General features: G+C 41.6%; 1 protein-coding gene across 1 annotated transcript in view; it reads right to left on the bottom strand.

Annotated features, from left to right (window-relative positions):
* PLCZ1 (phospholipase C zeta 1) overlaps positions 1-25,216 on the bottom strand; it is a 48,075-nt gene that overhangs the window by 16,040 nt on the left and 6,819 nt on the right. Inside the window, exons 3-9 of the mRNA XM_079992566.1 lie at positions 24,663-24,894; positions 17,947-18,148; positions 16,474-16,618; positions 12,178-12,330; positions 9,082-9,303; positions 7,250-7,406; positions 5,297-5,413 (exon numbers count right to left, since the gene is read on the bottom strand). Of these exons, the coding sequence (XP_079848692.1) occupies positions 5,297-5,413; positions 7,250-7,406; positions 9,082-9,303; positions 12,178-12,330; positions 16,474-16,618; positions 17,947-18,148; positions 24,663-24,894 (1,228 nt within the window). The remainder of the gene's footprint in view (positions 1-5,296; positions 5,414-7,249; positions 7,407-9,081; positions 9,304-12,177; positions 12,331-16,473; positions 16,619-17,946; positions 18,149-24,662; positions 24,895-25,216) is intronic.

Genomic DNA, 25,216 nt, shown 5'->3' with positions numbered 1-25,216 from the left:
TGGCAGAAATTATGTAAGCAGCCGCAGTGTCAAGAAAAGTTTGGACTAATTACATTTTATAGCTATAAAGTCATTTTCATCTGCAAAGTTAAAGGTCTCGGTTACTTTAATGTTTTTAATTACATTCATTTTTCCCGTTTAACTGCAAATGTTGGTGCCTCCGCTGCAAAAGCATTTTTAAAGTTATTATAAATCATTCATTGCCATTTCCCAATTACACCTGAAAACGCATTTCCACCAGGATCCTTTGTATATGGGGGTAGGAGAGGAATATCTGTGGGGTGGGGGGGACTGCTCATTAAAAGAAATCTAAGCTGGGGTTTCACTGAAATGGGAAAATCAATCTGATATTCACACTTTGGCCTAAAATAACTTCCTGAAAGAGACGGGGGAGATGTTTTTAATATCATCTAAAATGCATTGTGTTTTTGACAGCACACTGCCTTTAGTCAGCTTCATTATTCCCTGTTGCCAAAGTAGGCCTTTAATACATTAATTAAGGAAATATGATAGCAAAACCCTTAAGATTGTCAGGAAGACTCAAGGGGAAGTTTAATACCTGAAATCATTTTGGCTCCTTAATAATTACCTAGACTGGATTTCAAGATCACTGTGTCCTCTAAAAAGTCTGTAGCATACACACACACACACACACACACACACGAGTGAGGGGGGGAGTATTTGATCCCCTGCCAAATTTGCCTGTTTGCTCTCTGATGAAGAAATGACCAGTCCATAATTTTAATGGTAGGTTTACTATAGCTGTGAGAGACAGAATAACAACAGGAAAACCCCCAGAAACCCAGAAGACAAAAGTCAGAGATAGATGTGCATTATAATGAGTGAAATAAGTATTTGATCCCTTTGCAAAAGATGACTTAGTACTTGGTGGCAAAACCCTTGTTGGCAATTACAGAGGTCAGAGATTTCTTGTAGGTGGCCACCAGGTTTGCACATATCTCAGGAGGTATTTTGTCCCACTCCTCTTTGCAGATCCTCTCCAAGTCAGTAAGATTTTGAGGCTGATGTGTAGCTACTCAAACCTTCAGCTCCCTCCACAGATTTTCGATGGGATTAAGGTCTGGAGACTGGCAAGGCCACTCCAGGATCTTAATGTCCTTCTTCGTGAGCCACTCCTTTGTTGCCTTGGCCGTGTGTTTTGGGTCATTGTCATGCTGGAATACCCATCCTCAACCCATTTTCAATGCCCTGGCTGCGGGAAGGAGGTGCTCACCCAAGATTTGACGATACATGGTCCTGTTCAACGTCCCTTCAATGTGGTGAAGGTGTCCTGTCCCCTTAGCAGAAAAACACCCCCAAAGCATAATATGTTCCCTTCCGTGTTTGACAGTGGGGATGGTGTTCTTGGGGTCGTAGGCAGCATTCCTCCTCCTCCAAACATGGCAAGCTGAGTTGATGCCAAAGAGCTCAATTTTGGTCTCATCTGACCACAACACTTTCACCCACTTCTCCTCTGAGTCATTCAGATGTGCATTGGCAAACTGCAGATGGGCCTGTACATGTGCTGTCTTGAGCAAGGGGACCTTGTAGGCTCTGCAAGATCTCAGTCCTTCACGGAATAGTGTGTTACCAACTGTTTTCATGGTGACTATGGTCCCAGCTGCCCTGAGATCATTGTCAAGTTCCCCCTGTGTAATTCTGGGCTGCTTCATCACCGTTCTCATGATCATTGCAACTCCACAAGATGAGATCTTGCATGGAGCCCCAGACCAAGGGAGGTTGACAGATATTTTGTGTTTCTTGCATTTGCGAATTATTGCACCAACTGTTGCCACCTTCTCACCAAGCTGCTTGGCAATAGTCTTTAGCCCAGTCCAGCCTTGTGCAGGTCTACAATCTGGTCCCTGACATCCTTGGACAGCTCTTTGGTCTTGGTCATGGTGGCTAGTTTGGAATCTGCTGGATTGATTGCTTCTGTAGACGGGTGTCTTTTGTACAGGTACTGTAACAAGCTGGGATTACAGGGGAACCTTCAGCCTTCAAGATATTAAGGACATAGGAAGCTGTCTTATACAGAGTCAGACCACTGGTCCATCTGGTTCAGTATTGACTATGCTGACCACTATCAGCTCTCCATGGTTTCAAGAAGGGGATAATCCCAACTCTACCGGAAGATGCTGGGATTGAACCCGAGACCTTCTGCATGCAAAGCAGATGCTCTACCACTGAACCACAGCCCTTCCTGTTGCTGAACTACAAGTTCCCTCAATCCCAGGCAGAATGGAAGGAAGATGGCCAGCAACATCTACAGAGTCAATGGTTCCCCACACCTGCTCTAACAGGAGACAGTGGACCAGGTTCTCTTCTGCAGCTTTACTAAGCAGCTGCAAAGATGATTGTGGATGCAATAAAATTCCAAGGCTGGGGACAATTTTGGCAACTAGTCCAACTCTAGCTCCAGCTCCACAGAGTTGGGGTCTTGGATTTATTTGGAAAACATTCTGAGAGCTTCCATTTCACACATTCTATCCAAGAAGACCCCAGGACTAGTCTGGGGCATCTACATTCTCATGAGCTCAGCACCTAGACTTATAATATTTTTAATGGGTAAGTATATAGGTAGTAATGATCAGGGGGAGGTAGAGTCTCACGCTCTCATTTTGAAATGTTGCCTCCTGACTGTGGGGTGTGAATGTTCAGACTGACTCTTTTAACAGTTAAATAAAAAGAATATGTACGCCAAATGTTACACGTATGCTGCAAAAGATAATATCTAAGCTCATAATGCAGGCAGCGCCCAATTTGCATGGGTCATGCCTAAAACAGTCATGCCACATATCGGTCATGCTTAAAATGGTCGCTGCATGTAACTCCAATGTAACACTTTTACTCCAATGTTATTTTAAAAAACAAAAACACAACACAATGGTCATTATATTATTTTAAGACTTCATTCAAAAAAGAACCAAACCGGAACCACGTTGAAAATGGCTCTGCTTCCTCAGGCTTTGTTTTAGGAGGGAAAGCAGCAGCAAAAAACATCATATACAAAATAAAGAAACACTTTAATCCATTCACATGCATAGTTTCAAGATTTAGTCTTGGGAAAAAAGGGTCGTGAACTTTTTGCTTTCCCAGACTCATATTCCTTGGGAATCCTCAGATTTATTTATTATCCCCACCCCTGCACAGGGAGTAAACATGTACTTATAGAAACTGTGAAGCATGAGTTGGTCATTTCAAAACAATAATACTGATTCATGATTCTCTTTGCTTAAAAGGAAACCCAGACAGCAGAGGTAGGACCTGGTATACTGGACATCCTTCTAAATGTCCTGCTGGATTTCACAAGGCATATTTCAAGCTGACCTTATACCTAGTATAACTTCTCCGAGTCAGGGCCAAATAAGACACGACTCTCAGGTCCACAATTAGGATCTCATGTTGGGTGGTGGTGGTGGTTGTTTTTAAGTAGACACAGTGAAGTTGTAGGGGTTTTGGACTGTGGGAGGGTAGGTCAAGCCTTTCCCCTCACACAATTTCCCTGATCAAAATTTCCCCTCCTGGAGCCGCACAACTTATTGGTATAATGTGGGTATCTTTAAGTTTTTCCATCAGGCCAATAATAACTTGGAGGGGGGGAAAAAGGTGAAGAAGAAAAGGGTTAACCCCACTCCCTTCAATATTGCAATCCCAATCTGATTTAACTCACCCCATATCTGCCATTTTAAAAAGAAGAAAGAAAAGAAATGTTGTGGGAGATCTCTCATGATGCATCTAGTTATGCCCTCAGACCCACAGCTAAAATGAAGGTTTTCCCTCTTAGGGCTTCTTTCCTCTAAAAATTGGCTGTAATTCTGCAAAGACTGGAATTTTTCCCATCCTGCCGATACCTCCCTCTTGTGTGTGCATGTGCTGTCTTAGAACTCACAGCCTGAACACTGGAAATAGGTAATATTGGGGAAGATCTTGTTGCTATAAGAGTTCCATGTGAAAGTCTGATCTTCCATGTCTGGCAATAGCTTATGGACTGGGCTGTTAACTGTTCATCTATAAACAGTTGGGATGCATTGCGCTGTTGCATGGATTAATATATCTAACTTGATTTTGATAACATGATAAATACTTGTTGGCATTAAATGACTATTTAGCATTGCTACAGTTGCACTACGGATGCAACCACACACACACACACACCTGTGAGTAAATCCCATTGAACCCAGGCTTACTTCTACTTCTAGACATGCACAGGATTGCACTGCATTTGTGTGAAAAGTTCCCATTTTATTAATCCTAAGGCAATACCTCAAAAAGCATTTTGAATTCTACAACCTTTTTTTTTTTGTTATTTCTTACTGTGTCAGATAAATGCAATGCAGACAATAACACTTTATTTAAATAATCACCGTGCATTTTCCTCTAGTGCATATATCACTGCTTTTCATTTTACTTCATAAATAAAAGAAAATAATTGTATAGCTGTACTAACCCAGGTGTTTCCAACCTACACTGCAGTTGCGTGTGGGAGGCATACTAATTTTTGCTGAGTGTAAGGTTCTATTGTATATGTTTTGCTACATTAGAAGGCTTGTCTTTCAGGGGCCTTGCTATTCCCAAAAGTGTGATTTGATTCTACAATTTACCCGTGCCAATTTCCTCACTGCACGCCATGTTCCTGTTTTAACATTTATGGATGAGATAGCTAAATACTGCGTGTGAGATATCTGTCTGTGATCTGTCTCAATATCAGCAAATCTTCAGCTACAACAAATGTTTGCTACAACAAAGGAGGGGCGTAGATTTAGACAGACAGCTCAATACATGACTCACTCTTAGCTCTGTACTGCGAAGGATGCAGCAAGACAGGAGCGGCTATAATGGGTGGAGAAGCAGGTGGGACCTGGAGTCAGGATAGTATGTAAAAGAGGCAACAGCAGAAACAGGTTCTCTCACCTACTCCACGGACAGCAAGCAAAGAAGAGCAAACGTCTACATGGGGAAAGCCAAAACACTTGCACTCTTTTACTGGAACTCAGGTGTCTCCAGGGATCTGAGTGTAGCAGGAAGAGGCTGGGGATGTCTGGGCAAGGCTTCTGAAGCTAGATACATAGACTAGTTCAGTCACTTCACCACTGATTTGAATGGGAATTAAGCACTCTTTCTTTGCGTTGTATCCAAGTTGTGCAAGAGCAAAAGGCTGAAAAGGAATCCATGCTGACAATCTTTCACAGGAGCGAAAAATTCTTGTAATGAAATGTCAAGCCTTGTGCCATACATAAGCAAGAAGACATGTTCTGAACGACAATAACAATGACAACAACTTGAAATCACCTACCTATCTGACACCCAACGTTCCAGAATTCTTGAGGGTTATAATTGGAAGAGTTGGCCCGGGTTCCTTTTGGGTATATTCTTGTAAGAAATCTGACGGTGTGCTGAACAAATTCATTAGCTACAAGACATTTTTAAATTCATGTTATTGGTACACAACAGCCCAACCGATTGAAAGCAATGGTTTTTTAAAAAAAAATCTGAGTACACGTGCACATTTAAAATTTTCTGATGTATATTGATGTGACTGTTCATTTTATCATAATCTGTTCCTTTACCTTAATTGTTAATGCCCTGGAGGGATGGGGGAGTACAAAGTTATTATCAAAAATCCATATATTTATTAGCTATGTTAGCTATAAAAACATTCTTTATATAAATCAAATGGTGTGATCACTAAAAGTGAAGAAATTCTGATGGTCTCAGGTATATACAGAAGACAGTAATTTCTGGTAGTGGAGCACATGTCACATGAAATTGGATGGATATTAGTCCCATATTTTATTTATCAGGGCCTTTAGGCACCAGGCAAAAACTTTCCTCTATAACCAGGCCTTTGGCCTTGAACTATCTGTCTGTCTTTTAGAAATGGGTGGAATGTTTTTTATATATTTCTTTTTCCTCTTGATTTTGATGCATCTATGGGGTGGGTGTTGTTTGTTTGTTTGTTTGTTTGTTTGTAAGGCACTCTGGGTTGCCCTGGGCAAGACAGAGCAAAGAACAAATTCAATATGTAATAATAATTATGATAATGATAATACTGTGGCCCAATTATTTGTTATTCACTTATTTGACAGTGTTCTTAAACTAGCCACCATTTTGAAGAATAAAAGCAGCCATAAAGCCCAATCTGGAACATCTTCCTGATGCAGATTAGGGGCTCGCAACCATTTCCTGCTGACCCTCCCTCTCTATACCTGCTACTTGCCCCTGAAATGGCTGTTTACTGCAAAAGAAGGCACTCAGCAGCAAACAGCAGCCAGAGGGGGGTAATTTTCAATAGGGAATGAGTGTGAGGCCCTGATCCAGATGAAGAGCAAGCTCTGAACAGGGAGCTCACAGCTGCTGACCCCCACCCCAAGTAAAATTCAAGCACCCATTGCCCCAAAACGCATCAATAAAATAACATGCAGTTTGGCCTGTACCTGATAAATTTCTGTTTCTGGGGACATTACGTCCAACACAGTAGAAGCAGGTCTTATGGATCAAGAGACAGTCACAGACTCAAAGCTTACTGCATCCTACTTAGGCACAAATCACTTCCCACCCCCTTTTTCTGGTGTGGTGTTACATTTGATCATTCCTAGTCCTGATTAAAATGTACCTGGTTGAGTCTGGTCATGAACTTACTTTGGAAACCCTGATAAAAACAGTACTCTCTGTATCAACCGAGAAGAGTATTCAGGCTTATTTTAATCAGGGTTAGCAAAAGATAAATTATGCCAAACCAGTTTAGAGAGTGAGTGGGCGTTTTTGTTCATTTGTTTGGGGTTTTTTTGTCCCACCACTTCCCTCAGGAAAACCCACTGTTTACCACTCAGTCTGATCAAATGTCAATCCACGGAAAACCCAACTGACGTATTTTCTGCAGAGCGAGGCAGAAAGGAAGATACAGTCCTGCATTCCAGGCCAGGCTCAACTCTGCCTGGACTGGATCCAAACAACACCGGACAGCGGAAGAAAACTGCAGTCACTTATCCGAGATTTCTTTTATTTTTATTTTTTAAAAAACAAAAGAAAACCCTGCAAGCTTCCACTTACTGATATTTTTCTCTTTTCGTATATTTTTGGCTTGGATGAAATGTAGCTAACAGCCAATCAACACAAACCTTTAGCCACTCAACTCATGCTGAATCAACGCTCAAAACATCTCACTGCCTGCCAGCTGGTGACAAGCTGCCTCATAAAGTTTATTGACAGTTCAGAAGGCTTAAGCAAGAGAAAACAGCAACATTACCTGCGAGTTTTGCCAGCTTTCGGGCTTTTAGCTCACCAATTGAATTGTTTTCATAAAAAAACTGCTTTTCTCTGGAGTCTTCAAAGCTTACAAACTTCCGAGATTTGGTATAAATCACAAGTTCTGACAGTGCCAAGGCAATCTTTATTTTCTTCATCTATAAATAATATGGGAGATGACTGAAGGTTTGTTAATATATTTTTTTAAAGATACTATCTCAGTTTCAACTGAGATGTCAATTTCTGCTGAAAGCACACCAGGAAAGGGGTTCTATTCAATGTCAATCACACTCTGAGTTAAACTCATTAAAATTAAATAACAAAACAAAACTAGGTCCATTAATTTCGATAGGTCTACTCTGAGTAGAATTCAGTTGGCTGCAACTCATAGTCAAATCACTATTCATATATGTTTTCTACCTTCATTGCTCAATGCAGCATACATGGATTCTCTTCTCTTTATCTTCACAACAACCCTAAGAAGTAGTCTAGACTGAAAGATAGTGACTTAGCCTAGGCAGCTTCATGAGTAGGGATATGAACATGTTTTCCCAATCCCATTCTGAAGCTGCATACACACCATGGGTGCCAACTTCCTGGGACCCTGGGTGTCCAAGCACCCACAAAGTTCCTCATGAAGGGGCCGGGCACCCATGAATTTCGGTACCAGGGCCATGCACACTGCATGGCACCCACCGCCACAGGCACCCATAGCCGCAGAACCAAGTTGGCATTCCTGATACACACTATACCTTTTAAAGGACATTTCCCCTCGAAAAGAATCCTAGGGACTATCATCTGCTAAGGGTGCTGAGTACTGCAGTTCTGCTAGAGGTAAACTACTATTCTCAGGATTCTTAGGGGTGGGGGGGATGTTCTTTGAATATACGGTGTCTAACTACTATACCACATCGAAGATCTGTAAACCAAGATTTGCATCCTTTCTGTGTAACACTTAATGGTTAAACTATACAATATGGAACATACTGATTAAGGCTGCAGACAGTTGTTTGCAGGAAGTGCAGGTAGTTGGCACCTGTCGTATCTTGACAGGGGATACTGTTTCAAAAAACAGGGGCAGCCACACTGAAAGCCCTGCTCCGAGTTACTGTAGAGCAGGCATCCACTAGCTTCAGAACTTAGAATCATAGAATCATAGAGTTGGAAGAGACCACAAGGGCCATCAAGTCCAACCCCCTGCCAAGCAGCAAACACCATCAGAGCACTCCTGACATATGGTTGTCAAGCCTCTGCTTAAAGACCTCCAAAGAAGGAGACTCCACCACACTCCTTGGCAGCAAATTCCACTGTCGAACAGCTCTTACTGTCAGGAAGTTCTTCCTAATGTTCAGGTGGAATCTTTTTTCTTGTAGTTTAGAACCATTGCTCCGTGTCCGCTTCTCTGGAGCAGCAGAAAACAACCTTTCTCCCTCCTCTATGTGACATCCTTTTATATATTTGAACATGGCTATCATATCACCCCTTAACTTAAGGAGAAGCTCCCCTGCAGAACACACTGACCTACTGGAAATAGGAGAAGGCAGTCTCTCAAGTAACCTTTGCATGTGCTGCAAAGACCTTATATATTAGCACCAAAGCTTTGAACTTGGCTCAGTAGCAAATTGGCAGCCAGAGCAAATCCAACAAGAAGGTGTTTTGTGATGGTGTTACACTAGCTGCAGCCTCGGGATCAAAGGGCAGCCCTACACAGAGCACATTGCAGAAATTTTAGAGCAGTGAAAAAGATGTCATAAAGAGGAGGGAGGGCTGGTGTATTTTCTTTCTGGTAGGTTTTAAACCCGGGATCGAAGTAGACATGACTTCAGGTCATACCTTTTGTTTTTTCCGAGGTGGAGCTGAGCCCTTCCAGCGTGCCCTTCTCTTTTTCAGCAGCGGTTCCTTTGGGTGCGAAGGGTTGTCGTCCAGCTCCTCATCACTTGTTTCTTCCTCTTCAAATTCCCCTGTCTGACCATGGCTATCCGTGCCCTTCCTTGCAAGCGTTTCTTCAAGTGTCCCAATTTTCTTATTTTTAATCATTATTTTGAATTTCAGTGACTGTGATAAGAAAGCAATAGGTATTAAGAATCATAAATAACACAAGAAGAAGAAAAAGTAATAAAAATGGAAGACAGTGATCCAGAACGTGTGGGCCTCCAGAAAATGTTGCTCCAAGTCTCATCAGTCCCAGCCAGCATGGCTAACGGTCGGAGCAATGGGAGACAACATCCAAGAACCTCTGGAGACTCATGGGTTCCTATTTTGCTGTTAGCCCAAAGCTGTGCCTAACACATGACTAGCTGTTCACTGCCACTGCTTGCTGTGCTATTGAGCTGTTTGCTTTGTTTGTTGCGTTTCCTCACATGTTAAACTCAGAGGTTGCCTGAGTTTGATCCAGGAGATACCAACCAAGCATTATCATCTTGATCAAATGAATCCTGATGGTATTTTTCACATTTCTAGTGAAAATTTGGCTTGAATGAGGTATGAAATAGGAAGAAAAGACACACAGACAAAAGAGCACATTTCGAGTTTCCATAGCACAGGAGAAAAGAAAGGGCAGGTACTCTGATTTTACAATAACTGGAATTCCAGCCCCCTCCAAAGTCCTCATACCTCCTGAATCAATTTACAGCAAATCTTTTGAGTTCTGCAGTGCATTTAAAGTTATTTATATCCCTTTCCACCTGAAATCAAGAAACGTGAACAGTACTTGCAAGATGGCATTATTTCCCATGAGTTCTGCTTTATATCTGTAATTCTCTCCTGATCCATTTGTTCCTTTTTTGCAATTAAGAACAGTACTGCTGAGCATCTGTATGATTAAATTCTCCTCATAAAAAGTATTACACTGTACTCCCGTGTAGGTTTTAATGGTGCACCATAGCTGAAAGAGATGGCTTTAACCCATTTCTTCTCCTTTTTTTTTTTAATAAAAAAACCCATCCAATTGCCAAAGTTGCATGTTTAAACTCTTGTGCTGATCAGGTTGCTGTAAACATGCAATGGCAGCCTGAGCACCACATTTCCTTGCGGTCAATCTTCGGGTGGGGGGACATGCTCACCGTGGTGATTGGGGTCAAAGGCAAAAGCGTGGAGCAACAGACGTGACTCTCGCTTTTCTACAATAGCCTATGTTCCAGCCATGCAAAATTCAGAGCTGTCAGCCCACACACCTCCCCACACTCAACTGTTTATCTAGGCAAGCAAATAGCATTACAGGCAACTCCCCATTTATGCGGCGGTTGCATTCCAAGGCACCATGTGCGACCGTGAGACGCCCGTCAAGTCTGCCCTCCCACTGCTCCGCCCTCTTTTGGTGCAAAAAAAAGGCACGTGGTCATGCGCATCCTGGACACACACAAATGGGGAGTTGCCTCTATTACAGTCCAAGGACACATTCCAGCAAAAGAAGAAGAAGAGTTTAGATTTGATATCCCGCCTTTCACTCCCTTTAAGGAGTCTCAAAGCGGCTAACATTCTCCTTTCCCTTCCTCCCCCACAACAAACACTCTGTGAGGTGAGTGGGGCTGAGAGACTTCAGAGAAGTGTGACTAGCCCAAGGTCACCCAGCAGCTGTATGTGGAGGAGCGGAGACGCGAACCCGGTTCCCCAGATTACGAGACTACTGCTCTTAACCACTACATCACACTGGCTCTTGAAGAAGTTGAAGAGAGCACAGAGTGGGGAAGTGAGGGATGTAGCCCAATGAGAACCCTAGGGGCCAAAGAGAGAGGTCTGGAGGGCAACAGCATTCAGCACCTGGGCCTGCAGTTGCTCACTCCTGGTTTAAAATTAGAACGTATTTGCTAACAGTGGACAAATCTCCAAATAAAAAACTGGGACTGTGCAAATAAAACTATTCAAATAGGTACCTTTCAAACTCACATGGCCTGGGATCCTTTTCGCACATTATTGCTACTCACCATTTGTGTGACTTCAGCACATGTGCGATCACCAAAGTGACCACCGTTTTCAGCGCCAGAAAGGGGCAGAACAGGGTGGGCTTTCGTGCACACTGCAACTCATGTGGTTCATGGGCTGTCACTTGGATAAGGGGGATGTTGAGTGGATGCCACAAATAGTTTAGAGACACAGCTTCAAATCCACATTAAACTCTGGTGCAGACAAGCCCTTTAAACTACAAAGGCTGGGACAAAAGTGTTGATCTTTATCACTCAATTGTTGTGCTCCATCCCAGCTTTTCCAAATGCCATCCCTTGAAGCTGCCATGGGGAAAAGTTGCTAGGATAGTGCATGAAGTCATTGGCCCCCTTCTTTTGTCCTGATTCATAGCTGTGGAGACACAGACAACAGCTTGCAGCCAAGTAGCTTTCATGGCAAGCCATGTTTGTCAACCTCAAGTAAGTACAGTTGCCTATCTGGTGTTTTCATTCAAGAACTCTGGAATGGAGATGTAGGATGGGGGAAAAACATGTGCAAACTCCCAGAATGCATATTTTAAAGTCTGCTTTGAAAAGCAAATGAGGGATATGGAGCTCAGATTGTGAGACTTTTAATGCATCCCACACAAGTACCTTTCTGACATGTTGCAGGCTTTTGTTTTGTTTTAGAATCGCATAACTAAAATCGCATAACAAATATAAGGTGTGTTATCATCCTTAGGGTAATAATAAATCATGAATACATGCATTGGAAGGTTCAAGGGAATCTACAATGCATTGTATTTCCAATGTTTTGGTCTACACTTGAATTTTTTGACACGCATATTTTCTTCTTAATCTGGGGGGTGGCGTACTGGTGTTTTCTATTTGTACAATAACTCTATACCAAACAGACTGCATTCCAGGTGTAGTTAATTCTGCATATTTTAATGGGAGGAACATGATAAACTTCTTAGGAAATAACCATGCCAACTGCAGTGATTTCCTCCTTGTTATCTTTTATGAAAGAGCAACTCAGTTTTGTTACCTCAGGGGAAGGGAGCTCAGTTGGCATTATATCATCAATCGCAGATATAACCAACATGTCACCCAGGATATTTGTCAGATAATCTGCCATTACTTCCTGCTGTTTAGGGCTACAGTGATTCTCCAAAGACAGTATCAGAGGATAATCGGAGACCTGGAAGTACAATTCAATGAATACTGTAATTCCCAGTTACACAAATATGAAAATATAAAACAAGAGAAAAGAATACTATGAGAAGCATGCACTGTTATCTGCAATAAAGATACAAAACAATACTGCGACATCTGATTTGTCTAGGCAGAAGCAACCACTCTCAAAGAAACGACAGTTCTCTTTTGTGCTACAGACCACACACAGGTGCTGTTCTGGGATTTGGGTATACATTTTACCTTACAGAACCAGTGGTGGTATTGTAATGTGTGTGCATCAGTGATAGGTTAAACTTTGAAGAGCTACTTCAGGCATACCCAAGAACTCGGTTATCCCCAAAGGGATTTTCTGGCTATTCCCCTTTACGCAAGTAAGGCCAATGCCATATTATGAACAGATTTGTGGGGGCTGGGAAGTGAGGTGAGGGGACACACTCTTTTTCTAAAAGCAGTTTGTTGTATGGCATGGGGGGAGATGCTCTTAAGAGAAGCAGACACCCTAAGTCCCTTGGGAACTAGCAGCATGGTTCTCTGGACCTTGGCTATAGGCATTTTCCCTCACCCCACAATATTCCTTCAAGCATTCTCAGGACTGTATTAATGTGGCGATTTCTCATATGAACTAGGATCATCCTGGATACAGCTACTGATTTATGCGATGCTGGCAGCTATACCCGTGGGAAAGCCCAAGAGACATTCCATGGGGAAATGTGTGTGAGAATTACATGGAAACAAAACTGGCCATGAAACAGCCCTACAGCTACAAACCACAGCTTGTAAAGGATTTGGATATATGGTGAGTCATGTTCAGATTACTATCCTGAAGTTTCATTGTTGCTGCAGTGGAGGCTGGTCCATTAGGGTGAATGAGTCACTTCCCCACCAACCTTACTCTGCTGTCAGAAAATCCCCACCTGTCTGGCTCTCATTTGCAATTAAACCAGCTTTGCCATAGCAGGATTGGCACAAAACTTTGGCTCTGGTTCCACCTTCTGTTAGTCTCTTTACCTTCTGCCCTACCAATCGCAACGGGTACCAACCACCACTGTGTTGCTTTAGTTTATGGTGCCATCCAGACATATACAAAGAGAAAAGCATCTAGATCAAAGCATCTAGATCAAGGGAAGTAATAGTGCCACTGTATTCTGCTCTGGTCAGACCTCACCTGGAGTACTGTGTCCAGTTCTGGGCACCACAGTTCAAGAAGGACACTGACAAACTGGAACGTGTCCAGAGGAGGGCAACCAAAATGATCAAAGGCCTGGAAACGATGCCTTATGAGGAACAGCTAAGGGAGCTGGGCATGTTTAGCCTGGAGAAGAGGAGGTTAAGGGGTGATATGATAGCCATGTTCAAATATATAAAAGGAAGTCACATAGAGGAGGGAGAAAGGTTGTTTTCTGCTGCTCCAGAGAAGCGGACACGGAGCAATGGTTCCAAACTACAAGAAAGAAGATTCCACCTAAACATTAGGAAGAACTTCCTGACAGTAAGAGCTGTTTGACAGTGGAATTTGCTGCCAAGGAGTGTGGTGGAGTCTTCTTCTTTGGAGGTCTTTAAGCAGAGGCTTGACAACCATATGTCAGGAGTGCTCTGATGGTGTTTCCTGCTTGGCAGGGGGTTGGACTCGATGGCCCTTGTGGTCTCTTCCAACTCTATGATTCTAAAAGAGTATGTTAAGTATATACAAGATTTCCCTTTATAAATAAATGCCAGATATGTGCAAGAATTACTTTGGGGGGGGGGCTGTGCAATCTCCTTCAAAACCAACTGAACCAGATTGCCTTTTGATTTAAAATGCTGAAGATTTAAGACTGACAGGTGAAAGCCTCTTTCATTTTTGTCCTTGGCACCAGATGGAAATAGTTTATCTGCCACATTTCGTCTTATCCTTTGTTGAAGGGAAAATACTCCGGATTATCCCATTTTCTCTTCACGAGAATTCTGTGAAGTAAGCTCGGATGAGAAATAGAACTTGCCTGTGGCCACAAAGTAAGCTTCCTGGCAGAGCAAAGCCATCTTCAAAAGACTGTGCAGGTATAAACCATGGAAAGATTGCAGAATTATTAGTGCCACTCACACTGGCTGCACCTCCTAACTTCCCCAGATGACAATCCCATGGTTAGGTTTTCTTCTGGCCATATTATCCAGAGTTCAGACTGCCTTGCTTCTATATTGGTTGAAATTACAGCATATGCCAGATTCAAGGTTGCCCCAAAAGACCATTATTTGAAGCAAATTTCTAATAGGTCTGCGCAAAGCTGGGCCAGCCAATGTGAAATCCATATAATCAATTATAGACTGATTGTTGATGGTGTGCAAGATTGCAACCCCTATATTTGCAAAGTATTATAAATGAAGTTAAAGGGTGGGGCCTTCTGTTAGCTACTGTAAATCTCATATCCAAATATGTAATTCTCACCAATTTATTCAGGGAAATCCAATCATGGTCTTCCAGTTTTGTTTTGTTTTTAATTACAGGTTGATGCGTTGAGGAAGGTATGCACAGTTCTGAGATTTCAAACTATACCCACAACATATCTGGTTGGGAGATATACCAGGATACCTGCAAATCTAATGTTTGTATACTGTGGCCAAGGAGAGTTGGAAATATTGTTCATTATGTACTGTATTTCTCCCTGTTAAATTCTCCTAGGGTTAGTTTTTTTTAAAAGAATTCTCCAGTTTCCTTTTTTGGATAATACGGAGAAAACCTGTCATTTGTTGATGGATGAGGATAAATTCATGACATAATAGGGTTTCTACTTTTACATTAGAAGCCCAGCTGATCAAGCAAAATTTCATTGTACAACATGGGGCCCCATGTGCTATTAAAGTGAATATTATTATTATTATTATTATTATTATTATTATTATTGAATGACCAATAGTTTTTCACAAATACATTTGACTGACTGGCACTATTAGTTGTGGGAGTGAATTTCATAGGTTAATTATGAGCAATGAGAGTTAAGAAGTACCTCATTCTTCCTGTACTGAGTCTTTCAGCATTCAGCTTCATTGGACATTCCTGAGTTTTAGTGTTTATTAGAGAGTGCCCTTTCTCTATCCACCTTGTCTCAGCTAAGCATGTGGGAAATCCCTCTTCTGACCTTACTACATTAAGTGGGAAAGTCAAGAGTGGCAAAGGTGGTGCAGATGATGGGGGCAGATCTGGCCAAAAAACACACAACCCACCCCCCACACCTTCTGCACAGTTTATGTCCACACATGTTCAACAAATGCCAGAAGGCTGCTGACGTACTGGCTTTTTGCCCTCTGGTGACCTCTGCACTGCATCCCTGCTTTCTAAGTGTTGCAACTTGTTTCATCTTGTGGGAATGGTTAAGGAATGGGCCAAATTACCTTTAGGTCCTTTCCAATGCTTAGAATTCTCTAATTCATTTTCATTCACCTACCCACCCATAGCTAACATGGTCAAAACATCAAAACCTGAAATGCACTATTTCTTAACATTATTAATTTTAAGACATTTCTACACCACTTTTCATTTGCCCGAAGCTAAGATTCAAAAAGCAAATATCATTAGCATATTTACAGTGCAATGCTATGGATGCCTACTCACAAGGAAGTCCCACTGAGCTCAGGGAGACTTCAATCATATGCAAAAGTGTGTTGCAGAGATGGGGAACCAGTAGCTCTCCAGATGTTGTTGGACTCTTGTCTCCCATTAGCCCTAGCCAGCATGGCCCATGGTCAGGAATGATGGGAACTGGAATTCAACAGCATCTAGTTCCCCAACTGTGGTGGATGCAATTATCAGCTTAATTTTAAAAAAACAAAACAAAAAATTTTAACAATAGTAAGAGAACAACATAAAGATAAAATAAAACTCAGAAAACAATCAGAAGCAGCAATAAATAATTACCATCCATAAGCATGGCTGTCAACTTTTCCCTTTTCTTTTCGGAATAAAGGAATTTCCAGCTATATCCATAAGAAAGAGCTTGGGCAAATATGAATCTTTTCACCTATAGCTCTGCACAGTCAGTGCCGGGCAAACATTCTTGGGAAAGTTCCATGAGTAGGGACACCATCACATACACTATCTATGGCCAAAACTCTGAACACACCTTGGTCATTGTGCTCTGTTAACCGACCCCCAATTTGTCACACATGTACCTACCAAAAAGGCATACTTGCTGATCACCTGGATGACGGTCTTAAAGCTAATTTTGCTTGTTAATGTATGTCCATGATAAACAACAGGATCATTGTTTGGTCCATCCCAGCAGTCAATTTCTAAGCAGCGGCATCCTTTCATTAGAGCACTAGAAAGAAAGAAAGAAAGAAAGAAAGAAAGAAAGAAAGAAAGAGGGTTGCTGTGAGGATAATATGTAGAGTGGGAGATCCAGGTACCTCATCCTGGGCTCCTTGGAGGAAAGGTGGAATATATGTAATAAATAAAGGAACAAATCTCTGCAAATGCAAAATAGCACCCCAGGTAGATGATCTGGCTAACACCCTTCTCTCTGACAAAGGGTGCTTCCATACAGTTGCTAAATGGGCGATGGGCGCTCCTCATGCATGCAATTTTTTCACAGCATCTATATTTCGCAACATTGCTGGTATCTTCTTTGTCTTCCTCTGACTTTGACTCCTCCTAAGAACCTTACACCATGAATAAAGCTACCCCACAACTCCCACTCCCGCTCGGCATCTAGTGGAGAGCCCCACAGGAACCATCACCTGAAGGATAAGACATGGATCCATTTAACTCACAGCAGCTTTTCAGAGAAAGCAGAGCTAGAGGCAACCGTTAGGCTGCCCAACTATGAAAGCTCACAAGTGGGGCCAGGCAATGGTGGAAACTACATCCCTGGTTTGCTGCTCTGGGCATCTTTGCATCCAGTTAAGAATGAGGGAGAAATTTCTATACCGCTTTGCATTTAAAGTCGAATCTACCAAATTCACACTCCAACCCTTGTGGTGCAGTTCTCCAATCAAATGGAAAGCAAAAATGCATATACCAGGGGAAAGTGGGCAATAGTGAGTATATTAGTGAATGCAACATACTAAAATGTGTTGTATAAGAGGAAATTGCCTGCAAAAAATGTTTATTAGGCAAAACTGCATATAAAAATGTGTGTCTTAGGAGAGATATGCACTAAAATGCTGGTGATTTTTCATGAGGACTTTTTAAACACACACACAAACTGATGTGGAAATGTGGAGAATTGATATTAAGATTGGCAAAATAAGAAATCGAGAAACTAAAATTGGCAGATTTACCCACCCCTAAATCCATTTTCTGATATTCATTCCATAAGGAGCTGGCTGGGATCCTAATCTCCTACAACTAACATGCCCTCCTGGCAATACCCACATAGAGGTCTAGTTGGAAGAACATGTTATGTATGTATGTATGTATGATCTGATTTCCATCATGCCTTTCTTCCTGAAAGAGCCCAGGGCAGCAAACACAGCAATGATTTAAAAAAAACAAACCAAAAAACTAAAGGCTATTTTAAAACATTCTTTAAAAATAAAAGTTTAAAAACATCCTCAACCAGCAATCTGGTGGGAAAACATGAGGCACTGCTTCTCTGAATTACTTATTCTACCTGATAAACTACTATTTTAAAATGGGCACAAATACCTTGCATAACCCCACAGGTGACTTGGCCCTATTAGCTGGTCAGATATGAGGTAGGTGTTGTGCGAGGATGAAATAAAGTATTCACACAGTGGACGGGTCATATCCTGGTAAACAGTTTTGTGCTCAGATTTAAATACCATGCATTCCTCAGATGTCATGTATCTTAGAAATCCTTCAAATGTCATCTGTGAATTTTTCTTTGCTGAAAGCCAGAATATTACAGGGAAAATAATTACTGTACATCTCTACTATGATTCCTTACAGAATTAAGCAAAATTTCAAACCATTTCAGATTAAATATGCTAATGCAACATGGAGCATGTGGGTGTCAAATCACATATAGAGGCTTTTGCTCTTATTTCAGGGATGAAGACTCTGTGGCCCACCAGATGTTGTTGAACTCCCAACTTGCACCATCCTAGACTACTAGACTTGCTGGCTGGGGCTGACGAAAAGTAGTCCAGCATATGAAGGGTCCACCCAAGTTATCTCAAAAGAATATTGGAGAGATATGATTTTGCTCATTGTTATCCGGGATAACCACTGTAATGTGGTTGCTTTTGAAGAGCACTTGGTAAATCCAATTGGAACACATTGCAGAAGCCAGTTTTAGGGTTGACTGAGAGAATGTAAAGGTAAAGGGACCCTGACCATTAGGTCCAGCCGTGGCCGACTCTGGGGTTGCAGCGCTCATCTCACTTTATTGGCCGAGGGAGCCGGCGTACAGCTTCCGGGTCATGTGGCCAGCATGACTAAGCTGCTTCTGGCGAACCAGAGCAGTGCATGGAAAGGCTGTTTACCTTCCTGCCAGAGTGGTACCTATTTATCTACTTGCACTTTGACGTGCTTTCAAACTGCTAGGTTGGCAGGAGCAGGGACCGAGCAACAGGAGCTCACCCCGTCGCAGGGATTTGAACCGCCAACCTTTTGATCGGCAAGTCCTAGGCTCTGTGGTTTAACCCACAGCGCCACCTGCATATGCCATTAATCCATGCATATACACTGCGCGCATGTGTAACAAATAAACATGGCGCATGATCTTTGCAATCAACCCAAGGTGTCAGTGTGGCTCTGTTAAAAGTGCAAAGGTATATACTGGAATATTGTGGAAGACCACTGTGATTTCAAGGTGGGGCAAAACATGCCTGGAAACTCTCTGTGGCATCCTGAGGCTTTTAAGTGCTTAATCCTATTTCTATCTTGTTTTTCTATAAAATATAATACTCTAAAAGTTAGTTATACATCGAGATGGTACCATGCGGAAATTTTAATCTCTATATAAGTCTCAGCAGGATCCCACAGCAACATCTGTTAACTCACGTTAAGCTCATGGTCCCCTAGGATCCCAGGATCCTTTTCATATGCACTGCTAGTAAGTAGGCATCCTCTATCTTATATTTGACTCATTGACTCAACTCAGTGTGATGCAGCAGCAAAAAAAAGACACCAGTATTCCAAGTGTAGCCTGACCAAGGCAGAATAGAGTACTGTAGTACTATTACTTCCCTTGATCTAGATACAATACTTCTGTTGATGCAGCCTAGAATAGCATTAGCTTGATTGTGGGGGGGACGGGACCTCAAAGTGGCTAACAAAAAGATAAAACAATAAAATTGAGAAAAAATGTTTTGTGTTGCAAACTGCCCTGAGATCTTCAGGTGAAGGGCAGTATACAAATTTAATAAATAAATAATAAAATTCATGACCATACTTTTAAACCATACAAAAAGTTCCATTCTCATGGATCATAGAAGGACATTTGAGCTACTTTTTGTGGGTTGCAAAAAGTTTTGTCATTATTGTGTTTGGTATTCAAATTTGCATTTGAGGCTGGGGGGTGTTTGTAATGGGGGGGGGAGAGAGAGAGAGAGAGAGTTTGAACCTTTTAAGAGGTGCAAAAGGGAGGAGACAGCTTGGTGTTCACAGAGTTGTGAAGTGCTTAGCCATCTTTATTTCTACATAAAGTACATTTTATCTTTACTTCTGTTCTTCCCTTTGATCCCAATTACTTCCAAGCCTCTCTTTCTTAGACTGCAAGCCCTTTGGGAAGAGAGAAACCATATTTTTCAAGGAGAAAGACTGTTCTGCATCTGAGCCCCTGGGAGAGGCAGGCTGTAGCTAATTAAATAACAACCAAATTCTTTGCTTTACTACAAAGTGGGAGAGGATAGGATCGGGCTGTTAGGCTCTTAGAAGCCGTGTAAGAAGGCAAGCCATCCCCTTGCGCCAGTGCTGAAAGCAAAACATGCATCTAAACTGTTCCAAACTTTCAGGAACATGTCCTTCCCAGCACCACTGTGTTTTAGGAACCCGGTATTGTTTTCCAGCACTGCTGGTCACAGGGGCCAGTAAGACAGATGCAAATTTAATATTCACCAAATATGTAGCTACGTATCTTGTTTTTCCTAGCATAATTATGAGTGCAAGACCAAGTCTTACTGGGGACAGAGGTTATTGCCTAACACAACTTGAAACATGGGGAGGGGGGGAAATCCCAACCAGTGCCAATAGGGGGTTATTTTCCTAAGACTCCTATTTGCCCGGGGACGGGGGGCGTACGTCACAATGTGGGGGTATGAAGAGGTATGTCTCCCCTCCTTGTGGACAGCCTTCCTAGTAAGAATCTGCGTGTCTGTCTTGAGAGACAATGGAAGAGAGCGCCACGGGGGGTAAAGTCAAACCATTGGAGAGTTACAGTGCTGGCTGTGGCTCTAGACACCGATATTGTTTCCTGCTTGGCAGGGGGTTGGACTCGATGGCCCTTGTGGTCTCTTCCAACTCTATGATTCTATGGGAGAGACATGTTTTATTGGAGGTAGGGCCAATGAAGGTGTCCGGTAAAAGTAGCACACACAGCTGCCTGACATGTACAAAGCAAACTACTTTATCCATACATTTTGTAAAGTAAAGGGTAAAGGGACCCCTGACAATTAAGTCCAATCACAAACGACTCTGGGATTGCGACGCTCATCTCGCTTTAAAGGCCAAGGGAGCCGGTGTTTGTCCGCTTCCGCAGACAGTTTTTTCCGGGTCATGTGGCCAGCATTTTGTACTACAGGATATAACGTCATTTTTGTACAAAGTTATCATCCCATTGCCTTGATTTACTTACACTGCAGTATAGTAGCCGTGTCTACTCAGATGTAAGTCCCACTGAGTTCAATGTGACTTAGGGCTTATCCACACTGCCATACTTATCTTTTGACTCAAGCTTTCAAGGCACAGGTCCGTGCTTTTAAACTCCAAATCCGAGTGAGCTTATTTTCGTCTGAGCTTTCCCCACAAAGAAACTCTCTTTAAAGCTGGAGCTCAATGAATGTCAATTCGGGTTTTCCACGGATCGCTGTTTGCTCCAATTCAGCAGTAAAGAACAGGCTTTCGTGCGGAAAGCTATGGGGTGGGGGAAAGTGTTCAGACACAGAGCTTTAAAGTGTCAATCATGCCTGGAAAGCATGGAGGAAAGTTAAGTTTGGATAAGCCCTTACTCACAGGTAAGTGTAGGTAGGCCTACAGTCTCGTCTCAAATTGATAAAATAAAACAGTTTCACTGGTTGATTTTCTGATTCTCTGCCATTTGACCCCCACCCCTCAGCTGTCTGTTGATATCCACTATGAAACTATCACTTTACAATAGCCTCCCCTTTCTTCCCACATTGTTGGTGCTGCGTTGCTGTTTTCTTCTGAGTAATTTGCAATTGCGATTCTGACTGCAGTTAAAAGGCAAATGATCGGCTCTGCATCTCATTCTGCAATTTTTAAGGCTTGATAACCGGAAGAGTCACCAACAGTTCCTGAAGTACAACATAAGAACCTATTGATTTGATACTTATTAATGATTTTGGGAAATGTGCTATAACTGGACTGTTCCCAAAAAGATGTAAAATCTGCCCCTTGAGAACTGAATCTCCAGTAAAGAATGTGAGTTAACTTCTAAATCCATTTGAGTTTAAGTAGTGTCCAATGCTTGATGTGTAACTTCAAAAAGAAGTCTGAATGATCACATATTGTACTTCGGCATGTGCACTAGAGTACAAATCGTAATATAAGATGCAGCCCAGAGACTGAGAATTCTTAGTGGCTCATATCAACAGACAGCTGAGGGGTGGGGGTCAAATGGCAGAGAATCAGAAAATTATAAAGGTGCAGTTCTGGGATTAAGGTTTTGAGGTTGCGCTGTTACAATTTTTGTGTAGACAGCAGCCAACTGAGATGGCACAATCTCACTCCCTTTAGAAGCTTTTTGCTTTAAGTGCACCACTCCACTTCTCTCATGTTTTACATCAGCCGAAGAAATGAGGCCACAACCATTATTTCTCTTTCCATCCTGACTAGTGTGAATAATTCATTTCTGTCATTTTTGCAATATTTCCATGTAATATCCAAAAATATATTGCTAGTCATTTTCCCCCTGCTGTCTTTTCCTTGGGCTAATTTGACCTGTTTCCGTAACATGTTCCTTCTATCTTCTTCTTTTCTTAAAAAAAAACCTTTTTTGATCACTTCTGAACTTTATCCAAATTGGAGTTTTTAAAATACACTGTCCACAACTGTCACATAATGCATAGTAAACTAGCTCTGAAACTAACAAAAAAAAACTACATAAAAAGACCAAAATTCTTCTTTGGTTAATGAAGTCACTGACATTACTGACAAATAATATTTTGAGAGGGTTGGGCCAATTTTCCTGTGCTTCTCACACAAAATGTTTGAACAGAAGAATGTGGGCTCTCTGTAATAGCTTGAACAGCTAGAGGTAGAATGGGAAAGTATGGGAAGAGGAAGAATGGGAAAGTACAGGGTTGATATTTCAATAACTTCCATACTTTCCCATTCTACCTCTAGCTGTTCAAGCTATTACAAAGAACCCACGTTTCAAGATGGATAGGCTCAGTGAACCAGACAATCCTTTCTGAAATCACTTTGTTCCTTACTTCTCAGATTACAATCACAAATTGTCTTCTTGTTCTCACAGTATCTGAAAGTAAATATATGCACCCTGTTTCAAAGATATATTTGCCTGGCTCTGCGCTTTTCTGCTGCTGCAAGGGTCACATCCCTTTAGCCTTTTCTCATTGGAAAAATGAACATATTTGTTGTTTCCTTCTGTATCTCTTCCTAATGTACTGTGTGTTAGCGAGGGTTGGGATACCTCTTCTAGGGAAGACTGTTCTACCTTCCCAAATGTTTAACTCACCTTGTAATACCATTTTTGGGGGGTTGGGTTTATTTTTTGCTGTTTTATATTTGCATTTGTATAGTCATTTGAGATTGTGTACTACTTTACTGTTGTTGTTTTTTATTTTATAAGTTTATTATAATGTACCTTGTACATTCCAGGAATAGGAAGACAAAATATTTATCTTTTAAATACTATTTCACAAGCAACCAACGTTTTGTAGAGTACTCAAACTGTGAACACACCATTATTTTACATGCATGCATTCTATTTTATGCATTGTTTCCAACAACTCTCTTGATTGCTAATCCTTGTAAGCATAATTGTTGATACTTTTTTTTAGTTTACATCATTTCAGATTTACCAGCGTTGGATTACACCTACTATTTCATTGCCTACCTGCTTGAAGCATTCTCTTAACTCTCTAAAGCCTACAGCTTCAAGCACATCTAGTTGCTATTTTTCTCCAAGCTACATAGCTTGTGATGTTGATCTAAATCTTTGCACAGAGACTGATAAGGAGAGTTATACTTCAGTGATTTAAATAGATATGCCTCTGGCCTATTATGCCATTTATGAATTTCTGCTGGTGGGTCTATAGGATCTGGAAGGTTACCAGGTTTCTGACCATACATATTTATTTTTCATTCAACCTGTCCTATCAGTATTTTGACAGGCTGAGAAACTAGACTTGTCAATTGATCTTGGTTAGGTTGAATCAAGGCAAGATTGAAATATCAAAGGACTATTAATGTTATATTCAAAAGAGGGCACTAACTCCCCTCATTGAGGGAGTCCAACTTTCCATAGTAATACAGGCCCATCCGGCGTGCCACTCGTTATCTGCATATTTGAGATGGCCACTATCTTTTCATCTGATCCAGTGACCATCATTTGCTCCTTTGTAGTCAGGACTGGACTACATCAGGCCCCCTTTAATAACCATTTGGAAGTTTCAACTGGCACTAAATATAGCAGCCCATCTTACAATAGGTGAGTTGCTAACATCACATTATACAAGTGTTCCAGCACTTTCATTAGCTTCCTGTTGCTCTCCTGAGATAATTCAATATGCTGGTTTTGATTTATTAAACTTGGTCCAGCCTATGTATATGAGAGATTTCCTCCTCAAACTGGGCCCAGGCTTTTCCTCAGGAAAAATCAAAGGGTGAGGGAAATCAATGGGGGATCACTGCTCAAAGACACCACATGTACCTTTTGGTAACAGAGCCCAGTAGCACACAGTTCTCTTACCCTTGTCTCTTCTCACAGGACAAGACTGGAGGGGGGGGTGTTGGGCACCACTTTCCAAAGGTACTCTGTGAACCTTTCAGTAATTGTACCCAAGAACAGACACTGTCCAACTTCAAGCTTTAGCATAATGTTGCATTCTGAGGCACTGAACTAAGTTGTTCATTTTCTAATAAAGATGTATAAGATTGCACCATACTTAAAGATAAAAAATAGCTACCAGTGATTAATGCTAGTGAAAATATTGTAAGAACAATTATGAAATTAGATATTTAAAAATCCAGTGTACCTTCTTCGATGGGCTCAAACTTTGCAATGAGTTGAGCAGCAACCATTTCATCAACTTCAGGCTGAAACTGTTCATTTCTAAGAAACTGGACTAGATTTGAAAGTGGGAGCAATTTGTGGTTCGGAGACTGAGTTTTGAAAAGATCGTGGATTTCACATCTGTGTGCTATAGTACGATAAATTCCTCTAAAATCTTCTAAAGTAATAGTTCCAGACTTCAATGAATCACTTGCCTGTTTAAAGGGGAGGGGGTAAGTTAAGAATAATGCATAACAAAATGCACAGCATGACATCATTAATGCAAAAAGATAAGGACAGGCACTTCCATGCAACCATCAGATACAGTACTTCTTAGACAGAAAATTAGTTTTTTTAAAAAACTATCTATATATTTCTTTTATGGCAATAATGTTAAAGATGAACATAAAAAGTACTGCTGTATTAGACAAAAGGCCAACCTAGTATAGCATTCTGTTTCCAACAGTGGCCAGCCAGGTATCTCCAAAACGTTTGCAGGAGGACATAAAAGCAACTGAGGATGAGAGATGTCTTCAA

The sequence above is a fragment of the Podarcis cretensis genome (assembly GCF_951804945.1).
Source record: "Podarcis cretensis genome assembly, chromosome: 10".
In the NCBI taxonomy this organism is placed as follows: domain Eukaryota; kingdom Metazoa; phylum Chordata; class Lepidosauria; order Squamata; family Lacertidae; genus Podarcis; species Podarcis cretensis.
This window is presented reverse-complemented; position numbering and strand designations above follow the sequence as displayed.